We start from the raw sequence: 25847 nt of genomic DNA, 5'->3' as shown, positions 1-25847 counted from the left end.
GAGACAAATCTTTTATGATATGTGGCATTAGGAAGAGTAGAAGAGAATATTGAGGAGGTGCCGTGTTGCTCAATATTATTATCAAGAATGCCAGCAATGAAATTCTCAACTACTCACTGAAGATATTTATTTTTCACAAACTACTGAAATTCGAGAAATCAAATGTTTGTATGGTAACAAAGATCACTAAAGTTAATTAATACCACGCTTAAGTCTAAGCTAGCCTGAATCTGATCTACCCAGCCCATTAATACCATAAGTATGTGAGAGAACAGTAACATCACACTAGATTGCTTCCTATTTCTTACTCTCATGTTCATAATCAAATCAAAAAACACACAGAGAGAAATGCTAAATGCAACAAAATCTAAAAACTTTACCATGTGGCCAGTTTGTGCATTGCACTAGAATGGTAATATTGAGACCATAATAAATAAATAAAAAGAAGCCTAGGAAATCCAGTTGCCTCGAGTTTATCCTTGATAAAATATTCTGACCTTGAGATGGAATAAAAGGCAGAAGTCCACTTCAGAACCAACATGGTAAACATATTTCACATTACGACCTTTGGTTTTGGACAACATAGGTGGTCTAAAATTTCCCCACCATTACTCGCATGTCGCATCTTTACCACATATTATATATCTTTTTCAATCGTCATCTGAAAAGAATCTCAATTTTTTTAACTAAAAATATAATTTTATAATGAGTTTAAAATTTAATAAGTTAATTAAATTTTATTTTAATTAATATAAGTATTATTATTAATATAAAAAGACATAAATTTAAATACGTTAAAATATATTATTCTTCTATTTTATGAATTAAGAAAATATTAAAAATAATATTAAATATTAAATATTGCATTAAAAAGAATTTTAATGTAAACTTAAATTTTAAAATCTAAAATATATTTTAACCTCAACTCCATCTTATTCCTAATAAGATACTTGTGTAGTGCATTTAAAGATAATATATTTTATTTGTTAAAAAAGTCAAATCATGATAAGTAGATGGAAGTGTAGTAAGTGAAATCAGTATCAGTGCTTGGTTTTTACGGTAATGAAGATGACATTACAATTCACAATGTGCAACTGCAGAAGGATCAGAATCTAATCTACTTTGTTCAAACAGAAGGACACTATACAACTTACAAGTTGCCGTTTTTTGCAAAATTGCTATCTAATCCTATTCTATTCTATTCTATTCTCTTCTCTTCTATCTAAATTCCCCCATTAGAATAAAGAAAATATATTTGACCCCAAAACAAAGTTGTTTGTTTTTAAACTTTTTGACTAGGGTCCTCTTCTTCTTCACTTTGTTTTGATTCTTCTACAATTTCAACATTCTTTTGACCCATAGACCCGTCTATTTCAGCATCGAAACTAGCATGAACACTGTACAATACATATACCAGCACCGCCAAAGCCGAAAAAAACCCGAACCGGACGTATGACGGTCCGTCTAGAGACCCCAACAAGAAAACATTCAAGAAGATGGATATGGACGGTAACCAAGGCATGAAAGGGACACCCCAAAATGCAGGCTTCCTTGCTTGTGGTACCATACAATGGAAAACTTGTAATATGGAAATGGCAATCACAACACAAGCACCAAGCAAGAAGGGCTTAGGCTTGCCTGGTGGCGTAAAATGCCACACGAGGGTGAAAATGGTGGATGTGAGGGAGAATAAGCATAGGAAGGATAAGGTAGGCCATGGCTTTGTTGTCCCAACCATAACATATCGCCTGTAGATGACAGCATTGGATACCATGTAGAACACAAAGAGAGTGCCGATGGAAACTAGGTTGAGGAGGATGTTTAGATCAGTGAAAAGGGCAATTGCAGCTGTGAAAATTCCTGGAAATGGAAAAAGTAATTAGTAACAGAGTGACCAACTTTTTCAGATAATGAAATACTAGTGGCTATGAAGTGCTTAGATACAGTGGGCAGGTCAGTAACCTTATCACTAGAGATTTTTTTTTAAAATTTTTTGGGAAAGAAAGGTCACTTTCAAAGATGGGTCAAATAGCAGGAGCATTATCTTCTAGAATTAAAATGGATGGACCAATGATAAAATAAGGGCAGGATTCTCCACACCCACAGTACAAATCTTAAAAATTGCTTTCAAAACAGATATGCAGTGAAAGGCGGTGCTGATCTTATCAGTCAATAATGTATGTCATGGTTTTGCCTGCCACATGTCTCCACTTTGCCACCTGATTCTTAGTTTACACAATTTCACTTTTTCTTTTCCTTCCCTATTTTGTAATTTTTTAAATGGATGTAAAAATAGAGACTTTTAAACTCACATTTTTTTTATATTTGACGATAATATTATCTTTCTATATTAATGAAAATTAACCATATAAATATCAATCGAATTGAATAACATAAAAATTACTATTTCGGTACAGGTTTAAGAATGGGAAGTGAAGTGGTACAGTTTTGGTTTAAAAAGGGATAAGATCCAAGAAGAGGGTGGGACACTTGGGGTACTAGTGGACAAATATATAAAATGAAGAATCACATGACATCACCCTGAACCGAAACGGTTCAAGTGGGGCCCCCACTTCCCAACTGCCAACCCACCAAATGAGCCCTCATTTAAATTTAAAATAATTGGAATTCGAAATAAATATATAATAAAAGAAAAGCCGTACCAAGAAAGGCGGAGGCGTTCACAGGGGTCGATGTTTTGGGGTGGACCCTAGCGAACCAGGCCGGGACCACGTTAGACCGTCCGATGACGCACATGTACCGAGCCTGTCCCAGCATCGCCACTAACAGCGACGTCAATATCCCGAAGCTGGCCCCCACCCCTATTACCCTCGCCACCAATTCCGATCTCCCACTGAACACCGCCGAAAACGGCGCCTCCACATCGATCTGCCTCCACAATTCAACCCCCATCAAACAAATTTAAACGAGTAGTTATTATTAGCATTTATTTTAATTATTATTGTTGTTATTATTACCATGTCGTAAGGGAGTAACATGGACATGGAAGCGGCCATGAGGCAGTAAAGAATGGTGACGATGATGACGGAGCCTGAAACCCCGATTGGGATATCTTTAACGGGATCACGAACTTCCTCGGCCATGGTTGATACGGCGTCGTATCCTATGTAACTCAAGTATACCATGGCTGCCCCATTGAAGACACCGGAGGCACCGTAGGGGAAGAAACCGGACGGATGCTGGGGATTCCCTGGGTGTGTGAAATTGTTCCAATCTCCTTTCCAAAGCCCCATTAATATTAGGAAAGCTATGAAGAGGATGTGTAATGTGGTGAGTATCATGTTGACGACTGAGCTTTCTCTCGTGCTGTAACAGATGACGAGTGTGAGGATTAGTACGATGGCCGGAGCTACGAGGTCGATTTCATTGAACCCATTTGGGAGTAATGGAAGTATGAACCTCCATTTCGTGGTGGAGATACCCATTGCGGCGCCCATATAGGAGGTCAACCCCCTGGAAACGGCGGCGTTTGACATGACATATTCGGTTATTAGGTTGGCTCCCGTCAAGAACGCGGCGAACTCCCCAAAGGTGATTCGAAGGTAGCTGAAAGCACCGCCGGCGACGGGCATATGGACGGCGAATTCTGTGTAGCAGAAGGCGGAGAGGAGGGCGCAGAGGCCAGCAATGGCGTATGAGACAACGATGGCAGGGCCGGCGTAGAGTCGGCTAGCTCTGCCAGTGGTGACAAACACACCGGCTCCGACCATACCTCCGATTCCCAGCCCAACCAAATCAAACCAACGGAGGGTCCGTTGCATGTCGGAGCCGGAACGGGCCTTGACCCGACTCAGTTCTTCATATGAGGAAGAAACAGAGGGGGCACGGCCAAGCGACGTGGGTTGGCCAAGGCTTTAGGTAAGATTGGAGGGTAGAGAAAGAGGAAGAGGAAGAGTGGGTTTCCATTAGAAATAGGGAAGAAGATGGAAGGGAGGGTATGTAGAGTTATGGCTTCATTGATGAATTTATAATGGAGATTGAAGGGAAAGAGAAGCCACCTTTTGAGTATCTTTCCTTTTTCATCTAGTTTTGGATACACGAAAAAGAAAAGTATTTTGAGTAGCAGATGCCGCGACACGCACCAATACATTAGCTAATTCCTTAAATATTTTTTACTTATTTATTATATTAAAATTAACATACTCGAAGTTCTTGAGTTAGATTATATTTTATCCTCATATTAAAAAATTAACAAATTATTCTATTTACATTAGATTAAAAAGCAAACTAGTCATTTTTTTTAAAATATTCATCCCTTTATATTGTTAAAAACTAACGTGGCTGAAGAATAACCAAATAATAACACGTGTTATACCATATGTACCACGTACTAACATACAAGGACCAGTTTTTAATGATAAGAAATGGATGAATTTTTTAATAAAAGGACCAAATTTCTCTTTTATATAATGAATAGAGACTAATTTATCTATTTTTTAGTATACAGGTCAAAATGCAATTTGATTTTTACTATAGAGACCTCCATGATACTTTTACCTAAAATTAACATTTATATGATTAATTGCATTAGACATCCTCAAACTATGAAATGTTCTAATTGAATTCTAAAAATATTAATATCATATTAATTAAATCCATCGTACCATCTTAAAAGTTGATGTAGAGTATATTTAAAACATGTAGGTCAAACTGCAAGCACATGAACAACTTGGATATGATGCGTTTAAAAAAAAAAAGAAATATTGCTCTTGATTTTAACATTTTAGGTCCAAATTGTGTATACATGGTAGGCAAATATATATTTACAAATTGATTTATATGTTTTAAAAATATCTCAAATTAAACCGGATTGATATTTAATACCTAAACTATTGGGTGGACAAATAAAAACACTTAATGAATGTAAAACTAATACTTTAAAGATCTAATTAGAATATTTTAAAATTTAAGGACAAAGTTGAAGCGTGTGTGACAAATTGGGGATGCTTGATGGAATTAGCTCTTTATAACGATATTAAAGTACATATATATTTTTTAAACTGATTTCAAAGAGTGGGTTAAGTCTTGATGACAAATTCAGTCAGCTCTTTTATATCATTATTATTAGAGAAAGAAAATAATAAATAAATTGAAAGCTTTTTCTTTTCTTTTCTTTTCTTTTTTTGAAAAAGCAAAAGATTAAAGTGGTCAGTCTTTTTTACAAGTTATTAAGTGCAAATTTCAAAAGATAAATGGTCAATAAAACTATTTAATTTTAATTCATTTTAAAATATTGCTATAAACAATTACTTTTAAAAACTATAATTAGTTCCAAAAAAGCTTCTTCTTTTTTACCTTTTTTTTATTTCACCTAATAAATTTAATTGCTTTTAATTAATTTAATTGTAAAAATTAAAATTCAGTTTTTTTTAAAAAATACAATTATTACTATGGGTTATATAAAAACTTATAAAAAATAATTTAAACTCAAAACTAATCTAAAAAAAACCCACACAATTAAACTTTAACTTAGTACACTAAAATTCTCAAACCTTCAAAATTATCATTTTAACCAAAGTTTTTTATATAATTTTTTACCTATATTGCAAATATATCATAATCTAATGAAAAAAAACCATATATCTACCCATATTGAATGGTTCGGATTACACATGTATTTAGAGAGGTTAATTAAATATTAGATGGTTTGGCATTAATGGCATCCTCAAGCAATGGTGAATTCAGAAGGGGCTGGCATGAACCATGCCTCCTAAAATGTGAAATTATTATTTAAGCCTTTAAATTTTTTTAAAAATTTTAAATTAATGAAAGTAAAATTGTACTTTGATCCCTCTAAAACTATAAAAATTCAATTTAATCTTTTAAAAATTATAAAAATATATACTAAAAAAATTAAAATTTCATTCGACCCCTTAAAAGTTTATTTTGGCTTCGCCCTTGTCCTCAAGACCTTTAAGTAGGTATATTTATATGCAATCATTGAATGAAGTTCTTCAACTCTACAAGATAATTGCTCTGGAATAGTTTGGTCTTACTTAACCTAGTTATGATTTTTATCCTACTTCTTGTACTAAAGAAAAAACATATATGTAAATCAGTAAATGGTTAAAAGAGGTGATAAATAGGTTTTTTACCGAAATACTTAGATTAAATTCGAATCCTTAAATCATCATTATTTGAATGATTTTATTTAAAATGTCACCGAATAAAAATTATTTTCATATAATAAAATAATGAAAATATAAAAAAAATATGATATGATAAATGATGTGATGTAGAAACTTATCGGTTACTAGATATAAAGGGCATTTCTGGCGAGCGTTTCACTTCTGCGATTACTTTAAGATTTGACCTAAAATACCAGGTGTTTGCATCCCACACCTCATCTCTAAGCGCGTGTCCTACCTTCCACCTTTTATTTTGTTTTTTTATGCTTTTCAAACAAAACACTGCTTTTTTTTCTCCTTTCCTTCGTATTACTTTAAAAGGGTATATGAATGTATTTATCGCCCCATTGATAATTTAGTTGATTATATATATATTTAGAGATTGAGTCTTAATTAAATTAATATTAGTATTATTATCATTGTAAAAGAATATAAATTTAAGTACGTTGAAGTACCTTATTATTCTATTTTTAGGTTAAGAAAATGTTATAAATAATTTTAAACATTATATAAAAAGGAGATGATATAATAAGAACTTATAATGAGATTAGTATTCAAAATATATATATTTGTGGGATTGAGTACAATTTTATATCTATACTATATATAAAGATATTGATTGAGATGTGTCATTTATATTTGGGTTTTAATTTAGTTGTTAAATTATCAAAAAAAATTATTTTTAAAAAATAATAATAAATATTAATTTTAAAATATTTTTATTTTTTATATAAAATTCAAAAAATATATATATATTTATGACAAAATTTGAATCTGAGACATGAACCAAACGCTCTCTCAATTTTACTATTTCAACTATAATAATATTTTCTTTATGTCAATTCTTAATAAATATATCACACATATATCGTAGGTACGTTATAATTTAGTATTATACATTAACTAAAATCATGCCAAAAATGTTTTTGTTGTGATTAAACAAATCTAAATCATGTAGTTAATTGCATTAAATATAAACAGTAAAAAAATTGTATAAATACATATGGGTCCTTTAGTATGCTAAGAATTAAGGTTTTTTTTTTAATCTAGGTTGTAATAATTTAATTATATTTTATAATTATTCAGACATATATTTATATATATTATATTTATACTTGTAATTTTTTTAAATCACCTTTTTTAGATTTAATTTGGTAAAAGATGGAGTAGATGGAAGTTAGTAATAAATGATATTATCCTTTGTGCTTCTGTAGTAATTTATTTACCAAAACCATATTGTATTTGTTGATTTCAGCTTTTTATAAGGAAAATGAAGAAGTTGGGAGTTTTTGTAGTTTGGAAAGGAGAGAGAGGAGGGGGATAAGAGTGGAAGGTGGAGAAATTGATTGATGTTAGAGGGTATGGTATGGAGAGTTATGGGGATCCATTGGATTCGATTGAGCAGTGAGTGAGACAAAAGAGAAAGAAAGATCAGAACCAGTTTTTGGAGTGCATCCTTCTTTCCTTATCCTTTTTTCCTGATTTTGGATTGAATAAGATAGGTAATGAGACAAATAGGGGTAAAAGCACACTCAACCACACCTCACTCACTTACCCTTACTTGCCTTACAAGTCCTACATTTCTTTTCTTCTCACATTGTCGGTAGATATAAATTATACTAGATTTATGGAACACAACTTTCAATTTTGAAGATTATATTATTAAAAAGAATAATTACGAATCTTAAATATGTACAATAGAATAGATATACAATATATGAAAAATACTAAATTTAAGGCACAATTGTGATATGAATGAAAAAAATTATGGAACAATTATATTTTTTAAAATAAAATAAAAATCAAAAGACGCTTTAGTTGCAACAATCAAGTTAATTTTGATTTAAATCTCATTAGTCATCATGTGTAAATTTTTATTAATTTATAAAATATAAAAAATAAAAACACTCTTATAATAATAAAATTGGTATGTTACAATAATTCTTTATATACATATTTATAATTTATCTTTATTTTTAATAAAATATATATTGCATTTTAAAATCATTAATTAAGTTAAATAACTTACTTTGAAAATTATATTTTATTTTTTAATGCAAGTATAAAAAATAAAAATGATTTAAGCCAAGAAAACGTTTTAAAAAAAGGTGTACCAACTAGACAAACTAATACACATCAACACAAGCCAATATTAATAGGAACTGGAGAAAAAATTCCATATTTTGATAGAAATAAAACTTAAGTTATTTGAAATGAATTTAAAATCAAAATTGTAAGTGCCGACGTGTACAACTGGTTCCAAAATGATACAGACCACCACCCTAGTTTACCTGCCTACATTTATCTATGTCCTCTAATTGGGGATATTTTTTTTTAAACAATACTTTTAACGTTATAAAAATATGATGTACAACCCTTTTTAACAAAATTTGAAACGAATATGACTGATTTAATAACATCCAATCAGAGTCTTTTTTTAATCCATTCCCAATATCTATATTTCTTTCTTAATAACTTTTGCTAATTAATGACTGAAGGACTTATGTTCAATAAAAATGTCCTAAACTCGATTTTGAACCATACGTAACCCGAGACCCTTAAAAAGAAAAACAATTGCATGACTGAGGGAAATTGAATCCATTATAGACAAGACGCATTCTTTACAAACAAATATTGAATCTCTTATTCTCACCTTAGCGTCCTCATTTTCCTTTTTTGATTTACTTTTCTCACAACAACTCCCAATTTTTTTAGCAATCCAATGATTAACAAATATTTCCAAAAGCAGAACCACCAGATATTCAAGCAAAGGATATACGATATCGGACTACATACCGGAAAAAACAATCATCTCAGCGACTTCTCAAAAACGGCAGGATCTAAACTATCGTTTTGGTTCATTTATATTCTTGCCTTCAAAGAATTCTCCCAACATTCGTTCAAGGTCCTCCGCTGTATACTTGACATACTTCTGAGGGTTCTTCCCATTCTCAACTAGAGGTCTGCAGTAAAACAAGGAGAAATAAGAACAAAAGTTCAAATAGATGACCCTACAGATTTCGAGAAACCAAAGTAAAAACATTGTGTTACTTTCAATTGATTTTAGTATCAAGTATAAAACTTATGCAAGCATGGGAAAATTACCTTCACTTCAATGCAATTTGAAATGCGAGGAAATCCATTACCAACACGTATGGGAACAGAAATATAAAAATTTGACACAATTCTACAGCTACTGGAACATGACTCCATTTGCAAGAACAAGACTCCCAATATTATGCTAAAATGCTATAAAAGCCTTCAACACTTTCCAATTGCCCTCAATTTCCTTTGATTTTTACCAAAATAAGCTTTATTGCAACCGGAAAGTTAAAACTTTTGTTACAGTCAATCCCTGCAGGATTTTTCTGTCTTTGATGATATGTTAGATGATGTGGAAAAACTGGCATTTACAAACAAAAAATATTTTATTTTTGACATGGCCTAATGACATGAACCAAAAATTGAAAATTAAATAATTTATTTGCTGGAAAAGGACAAAAAATATCTCTTTTTTCTTTTTTCTTTTTTTTCCCTCCTTTTTCTCTCTTCCTTTCTCTCTTTCCTCCTGATTCTCACTCTTAATCCTCAACCCAGATTCGTCCAACCAGTATTTGACTGGAGCAAACAGCGAATGCAATACCCTAAATCCGAGATTGTACGGACAAAATGGCCCTGAGTTGCTCGGAATGACCTAAAAGAAACTGGATTTCCAGCTAGATCCAGCCTATTTCAGTTCGTTTTGACCTGTTTTGAGGCTGTTTTCAGCCTTACTGACATTAAATCTGGGGTGAGCAGCTTATCTGACCAGACAATGGTCAGAAGAAATGAGGGTTGAGGCATGGGCAAACAGGGATCTGGAGACAATAAAAAATAAAGAGAGGAAATTTGCAAATCTAGGCCACGTCATCATGTAAGGTCAAACTTCTATGTGAGCAAAAAAAATCTATTCGGCAGATGGTAACAAAAGCCAGCTTCTTATTTTGGTGAAAATCAAAGAATTAAAGCTGATTTGGGACAGGAAAAACAAAGGAACCTAAAATAAGAAAGTTCAGAGGTTTTTTAATATTTTAGTCTTACTTAAAATAATAGGTTTATGAATAAGTAAAATGTACCCAAAGCGTTTTAGGAATGATCTATAGGCTGGCAACAAAACTTCAGCAACTGCAAGCCTCAGGGACTCCCTCAATTCTGTGTCAGGCACTGTCCATTGAGACTGTCTTTGATGAAGCTCCTCAAATTGCATATTGAATATCTTGAACCTGATCCACAAATAACTTCACATCAAGGTCAGAGGTATAGGACAAATAAAGAAGATGGATTCAGATACAAAATTTTTGAGGAATTAAATGAAAAACCAAACAGGGTCAACAAGCCAGTCAAAATTGACCTGTCTTTAATCAATGCTCTGGAAACTCCACTGCTATTGCCTCCATCACCTACTGAACTACCACCTCCAGATGAGGTTAATCCTTGTATAGATAGGCACTGCAGGATCTACAGTAGAAAAAAGCCATTTACAAAAAGTTGGTTAATGTGTTAAATATCAGGAAATTACTAATCTGAAAGTATCGTAAAACTGGCAAGCTATTTACAAATATATACAAGGCAATAGGCATGTCACGAATGGAGAAAATCATCTCATTGGAGCTACTACCAAAAAAATTTTGTCAAAGACCCATGGTAATGAATGGAGTTGGCTAACTATTGACTACAAAGAAGCTTAATTCTTACAATTTGTACTTAATAATTAATATTCCATCTTTAAGCTTAAAAAATTTCCAGTGTTTTAGGCTTTTAGCATGGCACTAAATGGTCAGACATTACATGTTGCTGTATGCACTACGTTACCAGTGCTAGACATTTAATAGTTACACACACAAAAAAAAAAAAAAAAAAAAGACTAGTCACACTTGCACCAGCACAGGTTAAATATTTTACTAGCTTGAAGCCTATAAGAAGGTTGTAATAATCCCTTTGAGATAATGGCTGATTGTCAAGCCTATATTTACAACATGAATCTTGCTACAATTTTGTTGACACCACTTCAGATTTTGATTTTCTTGATTTTGGGCCTATATAGCTGGGCTTTTTCCAAGTTCCTACATGGAGAATTTATGGTCCTTACTTTCTAATTTAGTTATAACTTATAATATATGGTTTAATTTAGTCTATATTCAAAGGTTGATTTCATTATTTGAGCATTAAGATACTAAAAAAGTCCTCATAAGTATTCCTTGTGCTAAAGGACTACTATGAAATATGTGCAGATATTTTAGCTAGGAGTTCTGAAAATTATGATAGTCACCAGACAGGTCAAGAACTATCAGATATTTTAAAATAAAAGATGCACCTTCACTTGTGCCGAATACCTATTGCCTTTTAGAGATGGATGAAACATACATTAAAACTCAATATAACCTTTTAAATATAGACTAGAACTATGAAAAGGAAAAAAAAACTACTTTAAACGATTAGATGCATGACAAGTAATAAGAACCCATGTTTCCCACAAGGACATCATGAGCAGAAGGCAACAAGATGACAAACGATGGCAATATAGGTGGTACTTTCACTGCTGTAGAAGGATGCAGAATGCAGACGTTTGTTCCATAAGAACCAGTTCAGAGACAAGCCAAAGCAGTTAAAATGATGAAATTGTAAATATCTTTCACGCGCAACAGTACAAAACTAGTAGCTTATCATAAATCTATTAGATAAATGAGTGATTTCTTTTTTTGAATGACTTGGTAAGAAACATCAATGAGAAGAACAATGCCAAATTTGTCCTCTTTTGCATTATGTCAATTAGATCATCAGAAAACTACCTTTTGCCAAGCATTCCTTTTATATTGATTTGCATGCTGTTGCACAATCCTCCTGTGTCTTTGGACCCAATCATCCCCTAACAGGTCTTTGGCTTCAGACCTAAACAAGAAATCAGAAACTATCAATAAATCCATGTAAGACGAACAAGCAACTTAGAAAGTACAGAATTCAGATTTATGACAGACCTGCGCACAGATCTCACCATATAGTGAATGTTATTCATCAGAAATAAGTGAGTCAAAGCAGGATCTCTATACTGTTTGGATTTTCCATCCAAATTTGTTTGAAGAGCCTGCATAATTCTCATTGTTACAGAAGCCAACTGAGATACTGTACCATCACCAGTTTCAAATTCCTGGAAAAGTTGTGTCAGTGTTGATTGGTAGCTGCAAGAATTTAACATGTACTTGTCAATTCAATGGCTTGAATATATAAGTTGGCAGTGGAATCATTCAGAAAATATAAATACATAAATAAATATCCCGCAATAAGAGCTTCTTCAAATTGGACAGCTAAATTTGCTTCAAGATCAAGACAATGCAAAATATCATATAATCATATCATGATTTGATTATGAAAACTGTAGGATGGTTAATCCTACTGACATATGCCCAGTCTTCCACTTGCTAAAACAAAAACCAAGTATAAATTAGTCTTAAAAACCATAGATCATGCACCATTTCAATGTAAAGAAACACGCAATTAGTATCACATGAATGAGAGCAAGCAAGTAATAACCACAAAGATAGACGAAGATTTCGATGAAGAATGATCAAATTAAGCTATTTTTTCCATATATCAGATGGAATATGGCTGATTATCTCCAGCAGTCTGGAATTTCTTTGATTGTATATTTGTTAAGCACTAGCTAAATTGGTGCGAGATCCTTGAGATAGAGCAATAATGTAGATGGGAAGCATGCATTACCATGACCCAAAGAGATAGAGCAATAAACTATTAACTACAGAAGGCAGAACTTACTCAAATAAAAACTTTACATAATTGATCACATAGCTGGTTAAAGGATGGACAGTTCCATCCAGGACAGCAGTTTTTGTCGCATCTTTTTCAACTGCTTCTTCAAAATCACCAAAGGTCTCCTGAGCTGTCTGGGCAAGACGCTTTGTTAAGCCCAATGCAGATTCTCTAATCTCATTGCATGCTTTACCTTTGAAAATTGTTTCGATCTGCAAAAGGAACCATCTCTTAAGTTAATGAAAAGTACCTAGCACGGTTTGAGTATGCCCCCACCTTTACAGCAGGGAAATGATGGCTACACGTTAAACCTGATTATCATTTGGCCGCTAGATTATCAACCAAACTGGAAGACCAGATGAAATCTGATAGAATATGTCATAGATTTTGAAGAGATTAACTAATATTGTTATAAACCTTAAATGTCCAACCCATGAGATCTATGAAATTATGACGATATCATAACATAGTTATGAAACAAAATACTTTAAAACCTTAATACCTAATTTCAAAAGAATAAAATACAAAAGTACAACTTTAAAGGTATGCGCTTGGTACATGATGTTGACAAATTTTAACATCAGTAAAGATGCAAAATTAAGTAGGTTCACATGAATCTGGACATCAGTTTCACTTTATTAATTTTATTTGGAAGTAATGGTCTTCATAGACTGCAATAATTGGTAAATACAAGTAATTTGATAAGTTGATCAAAGTATAGGAGATCTAGTAGAAAGTCATAGTCTTATAGTGTAAGCCATTTGTTGTCATAATTTTTACTAAGAAAAATATGTATTAACAGAGATAAATGAGAAATAAAGAACAAAAATGAAACATTTGTCCTTTTTATTTTAGAACTATTCTATTCAATGGAATACTATAGGATGCATGTTTGCCAAGACGATATAAAAGATCATAAGTTGTTGCATTTGACCTATGTAATAATAATCTAGCCAAATTGGAAATCCTAAAAATTGAAAATTCCAGATCAGCCTAATTAAATGGAACTAAACAAAATGGACACCTCTATTTTATCCATTCCCTCTCAATGACCTCATGAGTTTAGTAATAGTAAGCATACCTCAGAGTGAAGCTCTCTCATTATCTCGTACATGTCTAAAAGTACAAATAACTTTTCTGGTGATCTCTTGCTTCTTGCAATCGCCTCACCAAAACTAAGTAGAACAGAAACACTACTTGCAGTAACTTCAGCAAACATTGATCACTAAGAGAATCGAAGCCTTCAAACATTTCATCACAAACTTTTCGTTCTCCGGCAAATAGTAGTTTGACCTGTTCCAATATAATAAGTCATTTGGAAGAACATGTTGAGTGAAATTTCTCTATATTCCAAAATGTCACTATGTTACTTACAGCAATACGCATAAAGTGAATCCAATTTCCGATCTTTGCCTCCAAAACCTCCCATTGCATCTTCTGGACATCATCTTTGCCAAGTTTTTCAACTCCCAATTTGCGGAGACTTTCTTCCAGAACCAAAGAACGAGTTTCTCTGAGAAAAGAATAAAAATGTAAGATCAGTTCAAGCAAAACAATAATGACCTCATCAACTAGTGGTTATGTTGCCACTCGACTCTAGTGATAGTGCCTCAAATTGCAGCTGATGCCTTTGTCTTGTCGAAGGCTATTAAACTTCAAGAAGAATACTTTTCAAGAAGCAGCCAATGATTTTATCCTAATGCAACATGGAAGAACAAGATACACTTTAAGATGTTATTGATTCAAAGAAGACTAGGGAGTCATTTTTTAAAACTTTATCAATATTAGCTCTCTGATGTTGCCAACATGACTTCCACCACCACAACCACCCCACCCTCTAGCTTACCACTTTTATTTAATTAAAACTCCAAGCAAACAATTATCATTGAAATGACAGTAGCATCATACCAAACCATATAATAATTTAATTGTTCAAAAAATATTATAGGGCTTGAAGTCTAAACAATTAAACGAGTAATGAGAATATACGCATAAATAACTGAAAGAAAAAAAATGAAAATCTTACTTATAGATCTTGAGTAACTGCTGGTTGTGGCCAGCTCGGACCATTTGCTTGGCCAGATCATGCAGCAATGGCATAATTCGAGGAGGTATAAGAGTGGGAGGAGTATACACAGCAGTTTCCAAGTCAACATTTTGATGCTCAGAGTGGTTATGAGATGGACCCCTGCCACCAGGTTCTCCTTGATTTCCAGGTGATCCTGATGATGGACGTAATGAATTTGGAAGGCCATCAAACAGACGATCAGGCTCAATAGGTTTGCTGAAATTCAATTAAAATGCCAAAGAAATAAATGGATGGAATAAAACATAAAGAAAATTGCAAGATTATGTAAACTACATCCTTAAAAATTGAAATATCCCATCCTAAAGATAATAACAAAACACCCATAAAGTAAGTTATTGCTAAATTCCCTGAAAAACCTAAAACTAAATCAGAAAAGAGGGAATCTGGTATCTCCCAGTTAATCCTTGGATTTATTACTGGATTAAAGTATGGGGAGAATCAGACCAAAGTATGACATAGCTAGCAGTATTAACATTATCAATTTATGATTTAGCAATTAGTCCATTTGGATCTCAACCTCATAGCTGTTAGCCGTATTTTCAATCATATTAACAAATAAGACAATGGCATTTTTTTCTATGTATATTCTGAAAAATGAAAACATGACGGAAATGATGCTCCCAAGACACGTACATGCTGACACTCACACAAAAAAAATGCAAGAAAATTTGAGAAAGCAAACCCTAGACATCCATGCAATTGCTTAATAAGTTCAAACCAAAAGCTATTGCCAGGAAGATATATACTAGTAGTAGGTAAAAGATCTGGCGACAGAAAATTCCAATACACCCCAATAAGTCATTATCTCATCATGGAGCCTAGATCTTTACAAGGCAAGAATCTGAAAACATACAACTCAGAAGACAAAAACACGAGATCAGAAGCAGATAAGTTAGGAACACAAACCTATAAGAATTTAATCGCTGCTTAAACTCATCCTCTAGCTTTGAAATAGCTTTAGCAAGTAAAGTGTTAGAATGGTTAATCACCCCCTCGCTATTCTTAAAGTTCTTGTTGCTGCTAAAAAAGCGAATGTTGCTTCTTAGCTGATCAATTGCTCCCAGATAACCTTCTAGATCCTCATGGGGACCCTTAAGTATTTTAGCCTCCGCCTACCAAAATTTCAAACGATCAACAGTAAATCATTCAAACTTTCATAATTCATGGATTAGGTTTGAATATACAAAAACTAACATACAGCTAACAACAGATCTAGAACTACTTTTTGTTCTTTTCAGTGAAACGAAATGCAATGAAGCACCAACCTGACGAGATAGATCAAATTGTGCCAAAATAACTTCCGCAGACTTCAAAGACTTGTCTATATTCTCATGAGCTTTCCTTATAGCATGAGTTCTAATCTGCAAAACGCGAAAAAGAGAACAGAAAAGAAAGCATAAGGAAAAGGCAATTGAATCATCTGGTTTTGTTTGGAAGTGAGATCTTTAGAGGAAGCAGAAAGAGACCTGAGTAGGTCGCATGGCGGTTTCGAGGGCGGAGAGGCGGCTGTCGAAGGAGCCGAGGATGGAGACGACGTTGTCCGTAATGGTTTGGCTCTTCTGGAGAGCTTCCCTCATCATTGACGCTCTATCGCTTAGGGAATCCATCCCTGCAACTGCTATTCCCATCTTCGTTTCTTTATTCTTCTTTTCTTTTGCTTTCTCTTCTCTTTGTCTCTGTCAAATAATTACTGTTAAAGCAATGAGTTTATTTATTCTGAATTTGGTGTCGAAAATGGGTTGACAATTCTAATTTCCTACTTCTTTCTTTCCCTTTCTCTTTTGGCTTTGATTTCGGTCTGACCGGGTCTGTTCAACCTGAACCGGAAACTTACCGGTCCAAAGATATTGGTCCAGTTAGTTATTGGCTAAAAAATTAATGAATAAATAAAATGAGTTAGTTTTAAGGTAATAAAAGGTTAAAATCTGTTGTTAGTCCCTGTACTTTGAAAATATGTAATTTTAGTCCCTGTATCAAGAAGGCTAAAAATTAAGTCCTCTTACTTTTCTGATTTAAAAATCTCAATCCAATTATTAACGTTGTTAGTAATTTTTATCGAAATACGCCAACTTGTCACGTTGATTATATCATATGATGTTTGCATATGATTGACAAAACAATACTAAGTTAACAATTTTTTATAGAAATTACAAACAATAATAATGATTGGACTAGTATTTTAATTGAAATGATTGGAAGACTTAATTTTTAACTTTTTAAGTACAAAAAAAATTCTCAATTTTTAGATAAATACATGGGCTAAAAACATATCTTAACTTAGATAAAACGAGTTCAAGTGTGTTTGATAAAATATAGTAAATAATTTTTTTTTTAGCTTTTTATGATTATACTAAATTTTTATGTAATATCAAAATTCTTTTGTTTTTTTTGGTGAAAATAACAAAAATATTAAATGAGATAATTAGGAAGATAGTTACTTCTCTCTTAATAGAGAGTCGAGAGTATATTAATTTAAAATGATACATTTTTTAAATGTTTTATTTTCTTCCAATTAATTTTTCAATTAAATCAAATAATAGACAGAAAAAAATATTTTTTAACAAGTTGATTTTTTTAATATATATTAAAAATAAATTATATTTTTATTAAAATAAAATATTCAAATTATATTTATTTTTTATCTCAATGTATTCAAAATAATATAAAATATTACATTAATAGAATTCAATTTATAAAATAATCAATATTTATTATTAATAATATACAAATATTACAACATAAATATAGTCAATAGTTGAATTTTAATAATATACAAAAATAAATATAAATTCTATAATTCTAAATTTTATTGTTAAATATTCTTGCACAGTAATTATTCTTGATAGAAGTATAGAACTATTTAGTTGTTGTAAAATTATCAAGAACTTCAGTAATTGAAATTGAGGGACAGGGATTGAGGCACGGACTAGGTTGCACTCTTGACATGACATGTGCCCTCTTGGTGGTGATAATCAATGGAAATAGGTGTTGGAAAAATTATAATTTATGAGAACTTTGGGACATATTTTCAATAGGTAAAGTTAGAAAGTTGAATCATAAAATTATGGTTTTATATTCTACTGAATAAGACCTTTACAACTATATATCAAATGCTCAAAATAGTTGAATGATGAATGAGAAATTAATACTTAAAATAAGCTATTTGAAAATATTTGTTAAGGAAAAGTAAAAGCTTAGATTCTTCATTGATTAAATACCAAGTGTGAAATGTGTATATATATGAAAACTCTCTTAAAAGATAATTGAACAATTAAATTTGAAATCTTACCTCGTGTGTAAGGGTTAGGGTGCACTTATACGACGTGCGTAATGCAAAATGTTCCCGCTTGCAAATATTCTAGTCCAATACGAATTTATTTTTTCCTTAACAAACAGAATATGTTTTAAAATGACATTTATCTTATTTTATTTTATTTCAATTAATTTAATTTTATTTTAACCAAATTGATTTATCAGCTCCTTTAATGGCAAATTTTGCTGAAATTTTCAAAAATTTCACCATATTGAATGCTTATAAAAGGCTATGAATTCTGAAAAAAAAATTCACACTCATACTCTCTTACATCGAATTTATTTCGCTTTAAAAAATTCTTCTTTTTCTCTCCATATTTTCTAACGTTTTGGTGATAGAAAATGGCATCGTTCGTTCGTTGATCATTGCAGAGGTGCTATTGCTTTGATCATCGTGTAGTTGTATCATGAGAAACATTCGACCAACGTTTCTCCAAGTACCGTAGGAGCGGCCGAATCTATCTTAAGGAAACTGTGTTAAACAGAACTCAACGTTTTGTAAAACTTTATATATAAATATTTATTTATTTATATTTATATATTTTGTTCGCTGACGTGTTTTATCCAATAATAGATTTTATTGCAAGCAGTCCCCAATGATACAATAAGTTCAATCATCTATTTTACACTTAACTAACATGTAGAAGGTAGAAGGTAGAAGCCCTAAAAAAAATTCACTTTATTCACCCAATTAATTAGCACTTTTATAACTTACGAAAGCTTATTGTCTTTTTAAAAACATATAATGATAAATTTAACCCTTAACATTTACTTATTTTAATATTTTAATCTAATTCTTTTTTTCTCTAAATCACTTTACCACTCAGCCTTTAAAATTCAATCTCAAGTTACTTTTTTTATATGGACCATTAAAAAATTAATGGCACCAATGTGACTAACTCATATGACGGTCCATGTATATTTCATAAAATTCAAAAAAAGAAAAACAAAGTTAACAAAATTGAAAATTGGTTCATAATTTTTTTGAAAATTTATCCATGGTTCAAAAATTTAATGGCACCAATTTGACAACTTATATGATAAGTGCCAACGACTTCTAGTGCCAATAGTGAACTATGTCATAAACTGAAGTTATTTTAGGGAAATAAAGCATTACGTCACATGCATAGATTTCCAATGCATTGCAATGAGATTCATAAAGTCATCACATCATGGTCATGTATTTTTTCCCGATTATAATGAGTGTTCTAAAATATAAGCCCTAATTCTAATAGGAAGCAATCTTATTGCCACACTGATATAGATGATGATATCTGAGATGCTTTTCTAACTCTACACCCCTCTTGATCAAGCTATAGACATTGTTAAGAGTGTAGATATACTCAACCTCCATTATTGTTATAGGATACATACACCACATCATAAGGAGAGACTTTTTTTTTTTTAATATTGTAATCAAACCACTTTATGATTCATTTTTCCTCTTGAATTTTCAGTTTATTTACAATTGTTGCACTCAAAAATAGTTTTTAATTGAATAAGTAATGTGCTCTCTCATTTGCGCATCTAACCTAAACAAGCCGTACATTATAATAAGTGATAAAAGACTTGTTGAGATACAATCAAATACAATCACTAATTCATCTAAAATATCCATTTAAAAACAATTTCGTAAAATATTATGAGATTTTCTCAAAATCAAATTCTTTTAAAGATCAAACATTCAAATTAAGATAAGTTCAATTACATTGAAATTTTGAATCTAATCCTTGTTTGTCTTTATTCTTCCACTCAAATTCTTCATAAATATGTTGCTAACAATCTTTGAAAATTTTAAAAAAATTTGTACAATCAAATTTGGTCAAAATATACTAATAAAATAAGGTAAGTTATAATGTCTTGCCTTCTTTTTCAAAACTTGAAACTAGCATTGTGGTTGACAGAGTTATAACCAACACTAACAAATTCTCAGTTGACATTTTTAAACAAAAGCTTAGCAACATATCAAGTACAGAAAATTAACTTAACACTCCCCCTTAATCTACACACTCAAGTTTGAATTTGAACTATGGAATCAACTATTAATGCAATAAAAGAAAGCATCAATAATTAAAACACAATTTAGAAATACCATTTAAAGTTTGGGAAATATTAAGTAACAAACGAAAGACAATTCACCGTCACATATATGTTTGAAAAAAATCATCAATATGTCATAATAATAATAATAATAATAATAAAGAACAAACAATAAAAGCAACTTTTTTCAAGTTCAATAGCAAAAAAAAAAAAAACTTGTTTCCATCAACATTATTATCAGCAAGCAACCGTAGCCACAATCAACTAATCAAACTAGCAAGCAACTTTCCTTGAGCTCATTCTCTCATTTTTTTAATTAAAAAATGCCAAAAACATTTACTATTGCTGATAAAAAAGATTCAGTTTATACCGATGAGATTTAATCTTCTGGCGTTGAAGTATTTTTAGTTGATTCTTATGGTACCAAATGCCTTTGTCAAGACAAAGCAATCCAACCATACGCACTTCACTCAATACCCGTCTAAATCCTTCATTGCTTTCTCATTCAACAACATAGCACCCAACGATCAGTCACACTTGTACTAGATCAATGCCACAAGGTATGATCATCGCCTCCCCATCAATTAGAAGATTGATTTTTAAAGTGACATATTTGATCATAATGGTCGTTTCCCCACTTGGAAAATGATATTGAACTTCACCATCGTTGTTGGCACATGTAAATCGACATCCCTCAAGCGTTATCCTATCCAACCATCAGGCACTAAGAATTTAAATTATGTCAATTTTGAATAATTCGATCTTCTAGGTATTAAAAATCATAAAAAAATATTTTTAAAAATTCTTAACAATATTTCCACAAAAAATAAAAAAAAATGAAAAGAATTGATTTGGAGAGTTTATCATATCGAAAACATAGTTGACAATATGTTTGACCATTTTACCCTATAAAATAAGTAAAGAAATTATAAATTTTTTGGAGTGTTTGAGATTTGAAAAGTTTTGAGAGAATTTTGGAAGATGAGGAAAGATGAAACTGTGGATATTTATAGAAAGGAAGAGTTAACTTCCATTATATTTAATTGGATTGGTTGTGCAATGACCTAGTAAATTCCAAATTAAATTTTATATCTCTGAACTATTATTTAAACTTTTTTTTCTTTAATAAGATTAAAAAAATTACATTTTATTAAATTTGATAATATTGATACAACGGCGTAGCCAGGGGTTGGCATGGGCCCCGACCCCCCTAAAATGGAAAATTTTATTTTAAGTTCTTGAAATTTTTTAAAATTTTTAAATTAGTAAAGATAAAATTACACTTTGGCCCCCTTAAAATTATAAAAATTTAATTTAATCCTTTATAAATTATAAAAATATAAAATATAAAAAATTAAAATTTCATCCGCCCCTAAAAAAAATTTCTAGCTTCCCCTGTATTGATATTATGTAAGATTGAGTAGTTGAGGAGCTAACTCTTATTGATGAGATTTTGATATATATTGAAAAGTTATATAAAAACTTTCGATTATTTCTTCAACTTTAAGTGATGATGAAGACAATTTTATTAAGATGATGATATCATTTTATTAAAGGTAAATTATTAAAATAGTTACTTTTGTTTGTGTTAAGCTTCATTTTAGTTACTTATATTTGAAATGTTATGTTTTAGTTATTTACGTTATGATTTTGTTACGAAATGGTCACTCTGCCGTTAAAATCTATTACCTCCCAAATGGCAGTCCGACGTAGCAGATAAAATGAGTTTTAAATACTAACGTGAATATCCAACCAAGTAAATTAATTAATTTTTAATTAAATAAATTTAATTAATTAAATTTTATAAATTAATTAAATGAACATATTGAATTAGTTTCTTGAAATAATAAAAAACAATGCATCAGATTAATTATTAAACTGAAAAGAATCTTCAGTTTAGTTTTCGTTTTCATTTTGACTAAAAAATCTTCCATTTCATGGTCATTTTTGTTGAATCAAAACAGTAGAAATCAAATTGAGTGCTCCATCAATTGATAGGATTTTTTATTCAAAATGGAAGAACAAATGATCGATCAAATAGAGGGTCCAAGCATGGATTACAATAAGTAATGAGTTTTTTTGTTATTTACCTGAGTTTTGGGTTCAGATATTATGGTTTTTTTTGCAAAAATGTGGTCCATCTTTTCATATTTTTTTATATATGTGACAGAAAAAAAAGACATGCTTTATCTTTATTTTTTTGTATATTGTGAGCAACCATAATAGCAAGCAAATATAGAGGTTGGTACGTCCATTTCTTCTTTTCAGTCGTTCTGCTCTTCACTTCTTTTCTCTGATGGTAATAAAAAAAAAACCCAATTGTTACTTCTTTTTAAATTGGATAAAATTTGGTTTTAAGGTGAAATTTTGTATTTTATTTTCATAAAAAATTTTAACTTTTCTCATCTCAGCTGGACATCCACATTGACATTCAAAATCCATTTTAACTGTCACTTTGGGTTGTTATTTAGGAGGTCGCAGATTTTAACGACAAAGTGACCATTTTGTAACAAAATGACAATGTAAGTGACTAAAACATAATATTTCAAACATAAGTATCTAAAATGTAACATTTATGTATGCAATATATAAATATAAAATAATGTAATATCAATAATTGTGTTAATAATTTACAAGATTTAGATCAAATCAAAATTTCATATATACAATTCCATATTAAACTATAGTTCTTTATAATAATTTGTTTAATATTGTTTAATTGATATTTGTAAGTAATTTTTATAAATATTAAATTGTTTTTTTTAAGAATATCTATAAATCCAAAACCGTATAAACAATATGTTGAGCAAAAAGATTCAACATTACAAAATATTGGGTGAGCTTTGTTTTAGGTTGTGTTTTTTAAGGTGAATTTTTGCTATTAGTTCTATACTTTGAAAAAGTTGTAGATTTAGTTCTTGTTATATTAGAAATTTAATATGACAAAAATATTATTATATGTATAATGTTATGTCAACTTGTTATTTTTATTTATTACTCTTTAAAAATTCAGTTAATAGATTAGCAGTTGTTATTTGTATCAATACTAAAAGTTCAAAATTCGAAAACTATAGGAATCTAGAATAATCTAATAGGAGAATATGGATTAATCTACAACTGTATGCACAGTACAAGACTTAGAGGCAGACCATTATGGTTCCCCAAAAAAAAAATTGGGAAATTTTGATTTCTCCATTGAAATTTTTAGAAAATTTTAATTAAGCCCATCAAAATTTTCGAAAATTTTCATTTCTCTCTTGAAGTTTTTAGAAAAAATTAATTAGGCCCCCTCAAATTTTTGAAAACTTTCTTCAAACTTTATTAAAATTTTTGGAAATTCTCATTAATCTCACAAAAAAATTAATTAGACCCCAAATTTTTTTAAAATAAACCTTATTAAATTCTAAAATTTTAGAAAAATTTACTAGCCACCCAAACTTAGTCCCATGATATGCTAATAAAAAGATTAGTAATTGAATTTAACCAAATGAATTTAATTGATGTTGTTTGGGTCAAGACCAAAATTTTAGAATTCAAAAAGTATAGGGACTAAAATTGACCAATTCAAAAAGTACAATGACTAAAATTGATCAAATTAAAGTATATGGACTAAATCATAACTTTTGTAAAGTATAGGGACTAATATATGAATTTGACATTTTTTAAAGTTTTAATGTTATTTTAGTTTTTTTTTTAATTTTACAAACCTTCTTTTTTCAAGTTTTAATGTTATTATAATTATAATTACAATTTTTCTGTTTTTGTTTTTTATTTTAGTTTTGAATACATTTATTTAAGGATTGGTCTAACCTCTACATTTAAAGGTATGTCTAATATTTGAGAGAGTTTAGATAAAAATATTAAATTTAAAATTTTGAGTTGAGTAAAAAAAGAGATAACATAAGTTTAGGACTCTAATATTGAAAACCCAAATAAGGTCGGACCATTCTCAAATTTATAATATATACTTTTATATATATATCGTGTAACTTAATCAAATTGAAATTACATATATTATATTATAATATAAATAAATAAAAAAACTATTAAGTTGTTTATATTTAAAAGCTTAATAAAAGAGGAAAATACATAAAACCATAATAAAAGACATATAATTATTATTTATTAAATAAAATAGTTATATTAAATAATAGGCGGACTCAAATGGATTTGAATAACATTTGAGGCCTATATTTTAAATTGAGTTAAGCTTGGACAAGTATGCATAGGTCTCTCTAATTTCAATTTGTCCATGAACATCTTAAATGATACATTTAAGTTTGTAGTTAACTTTTAATATATGTATTAATAATTTTTATTTAGTCTGAAAATTCAATTCTTTTAACTATAGATCATAAACTATACATTTAAATGATATATTAAAATAATTTTGTTTAATTTCGAGTCAATTTCATTTTGATTTTATTCTTAAACATATTTGTTTTTTAGTTTATTTATAAGATATGATGTTGTTTGAATTAGATCATCTGGTTAGGTCAGTGTAGTAGTTTAGACACGAATTAAAAATGATTTTGGAGCGAATTGTTCGAAACTAAAGTTGAATCATAAATAGAGAATTTATTAAATAAGTACAAAATTTTTATTAAGGGTGAAAAGAAGAGTAAGAACTTAGATAAATTAAAAGCTTGTTAGTTTAGTTTGTAGTTCTAATTGTATTTCTATGTTTATTTTTATTTTTTAGAATTTTTATCCTTAAAAGAATCTAACGTGGCAATTTTTTTATAAATAATGATGTGGCATAGTAAATAATGTAAATATATTTTCATGTACGATTTAATTAAAAAAGAATAAGGTAAAAGTTGGGTGAAAACACCTAAATTTCAATTTTGAGAAAATTGTTTTTTTAAAAAAGGAATAACTGGATTTCTATACTTTTTAAAAATGAACAAATAAAGACAAATGAAAAGGGTATTAACTATTCTAATTAATACATGCTATTTGTCCAACTATTATCGGTTGAATACTAAAAAATTAAAAAAAAAAACAATACAAAAAAAAAGAGAAGAAAATCTAAATAATCCAAAAAAAAAGTTCAAAATTTTGGAAAAGAAACTTCCCGACTATAATTTTTTTAAAAACTAATAAAATCACAAAAATGTTTAAAAAATTTAAATATCATTAAAAATAATATAATTTTCCAAAGGCAATTTACTAAAAAACTCTTTTATTTCGTTATTTACCGAAATGGTCCGACTTTTTCATTACTTACAGGAAATGATCATTTTCACCGAAAGCGCGAAGTCAAGGTATATGTCAGTAAAACGCTACTCTGGGGGAGCGCTTGGTCCCTTTTTCTAGGGTTAGGATTTTTGATTATTTTACTATTAGGGTTAGGGTTTAGTGGTTTAGGGTTTTTAAGGTTTAGGATTTTAGTGTTTTTTAAGGAAAAAATTAATTTAATTAGAGTTGAGGGTTAATTAAGGAAATTAACT

At 30.3% G+C, this 25847-nt stretch overlaps 1 protein-coding gene and 1 pseudogene across 1 annotated transcript; both read right to left on the bottom strand.

The window, feature by feature from the left end:
• Window positions 1-1103: 1103 nt before the first annotated feature.
• Window positions 1104-4090, bottom strand: LOC107896287 (cationic amino acid transporter 7, chloroplastic-like; annotated as a pseudogene).
• Window positions 4091-8732: 4642 nt separating this feature from the next.
• LOC107896286 (exocyst complex component EXO70A1) lies at window positions 8733-16800 on the bottom strand. Its single transcript, XM_016821412.2, is given in 13 exon segments — window positions 8733-9112; window positions 10265-10411; window positions 10540-10646; window positions 11978-12077; window positions 12164-12364; window positions 12960-13165; window positions 14035-14168; window positions 14171-14246; window positions 14328-14466; window positions 14980-15237; window positions 15949-16154; window positions 16308-16403; window positions 16509-16800. Coding segments are annotated over 13 exon segments (1950 nt in total). The 5' UTR covers window positions 16671-16800; the 3' UTR covers window positions 8733-8994.
• Between the last annotated feature and the right edge of the window lie 9047 nt (window positions 16801-25847).

The sequence above is a fragment of the Gossypium hirsutum genome, chromosome A10, assembly GCF_007990345.1.
Source record: "Gossypium hirsutum isolate 1008001.06 chromosome A10, Gossypium_hirsutum_v2.1, whole genome shotgun sequence".
NCBI lineage: Eukaryota > Viridiplantae > Streptophyta > Magnoliopsida > Malvales > Malvaceae > Gossypium > Gossypium hirsutum.
The sequence above is the reverse complement of the archived record's forward strand: the minus strand, read 5'-3'. Positions and strand labels throughout refer to the sequence as shown.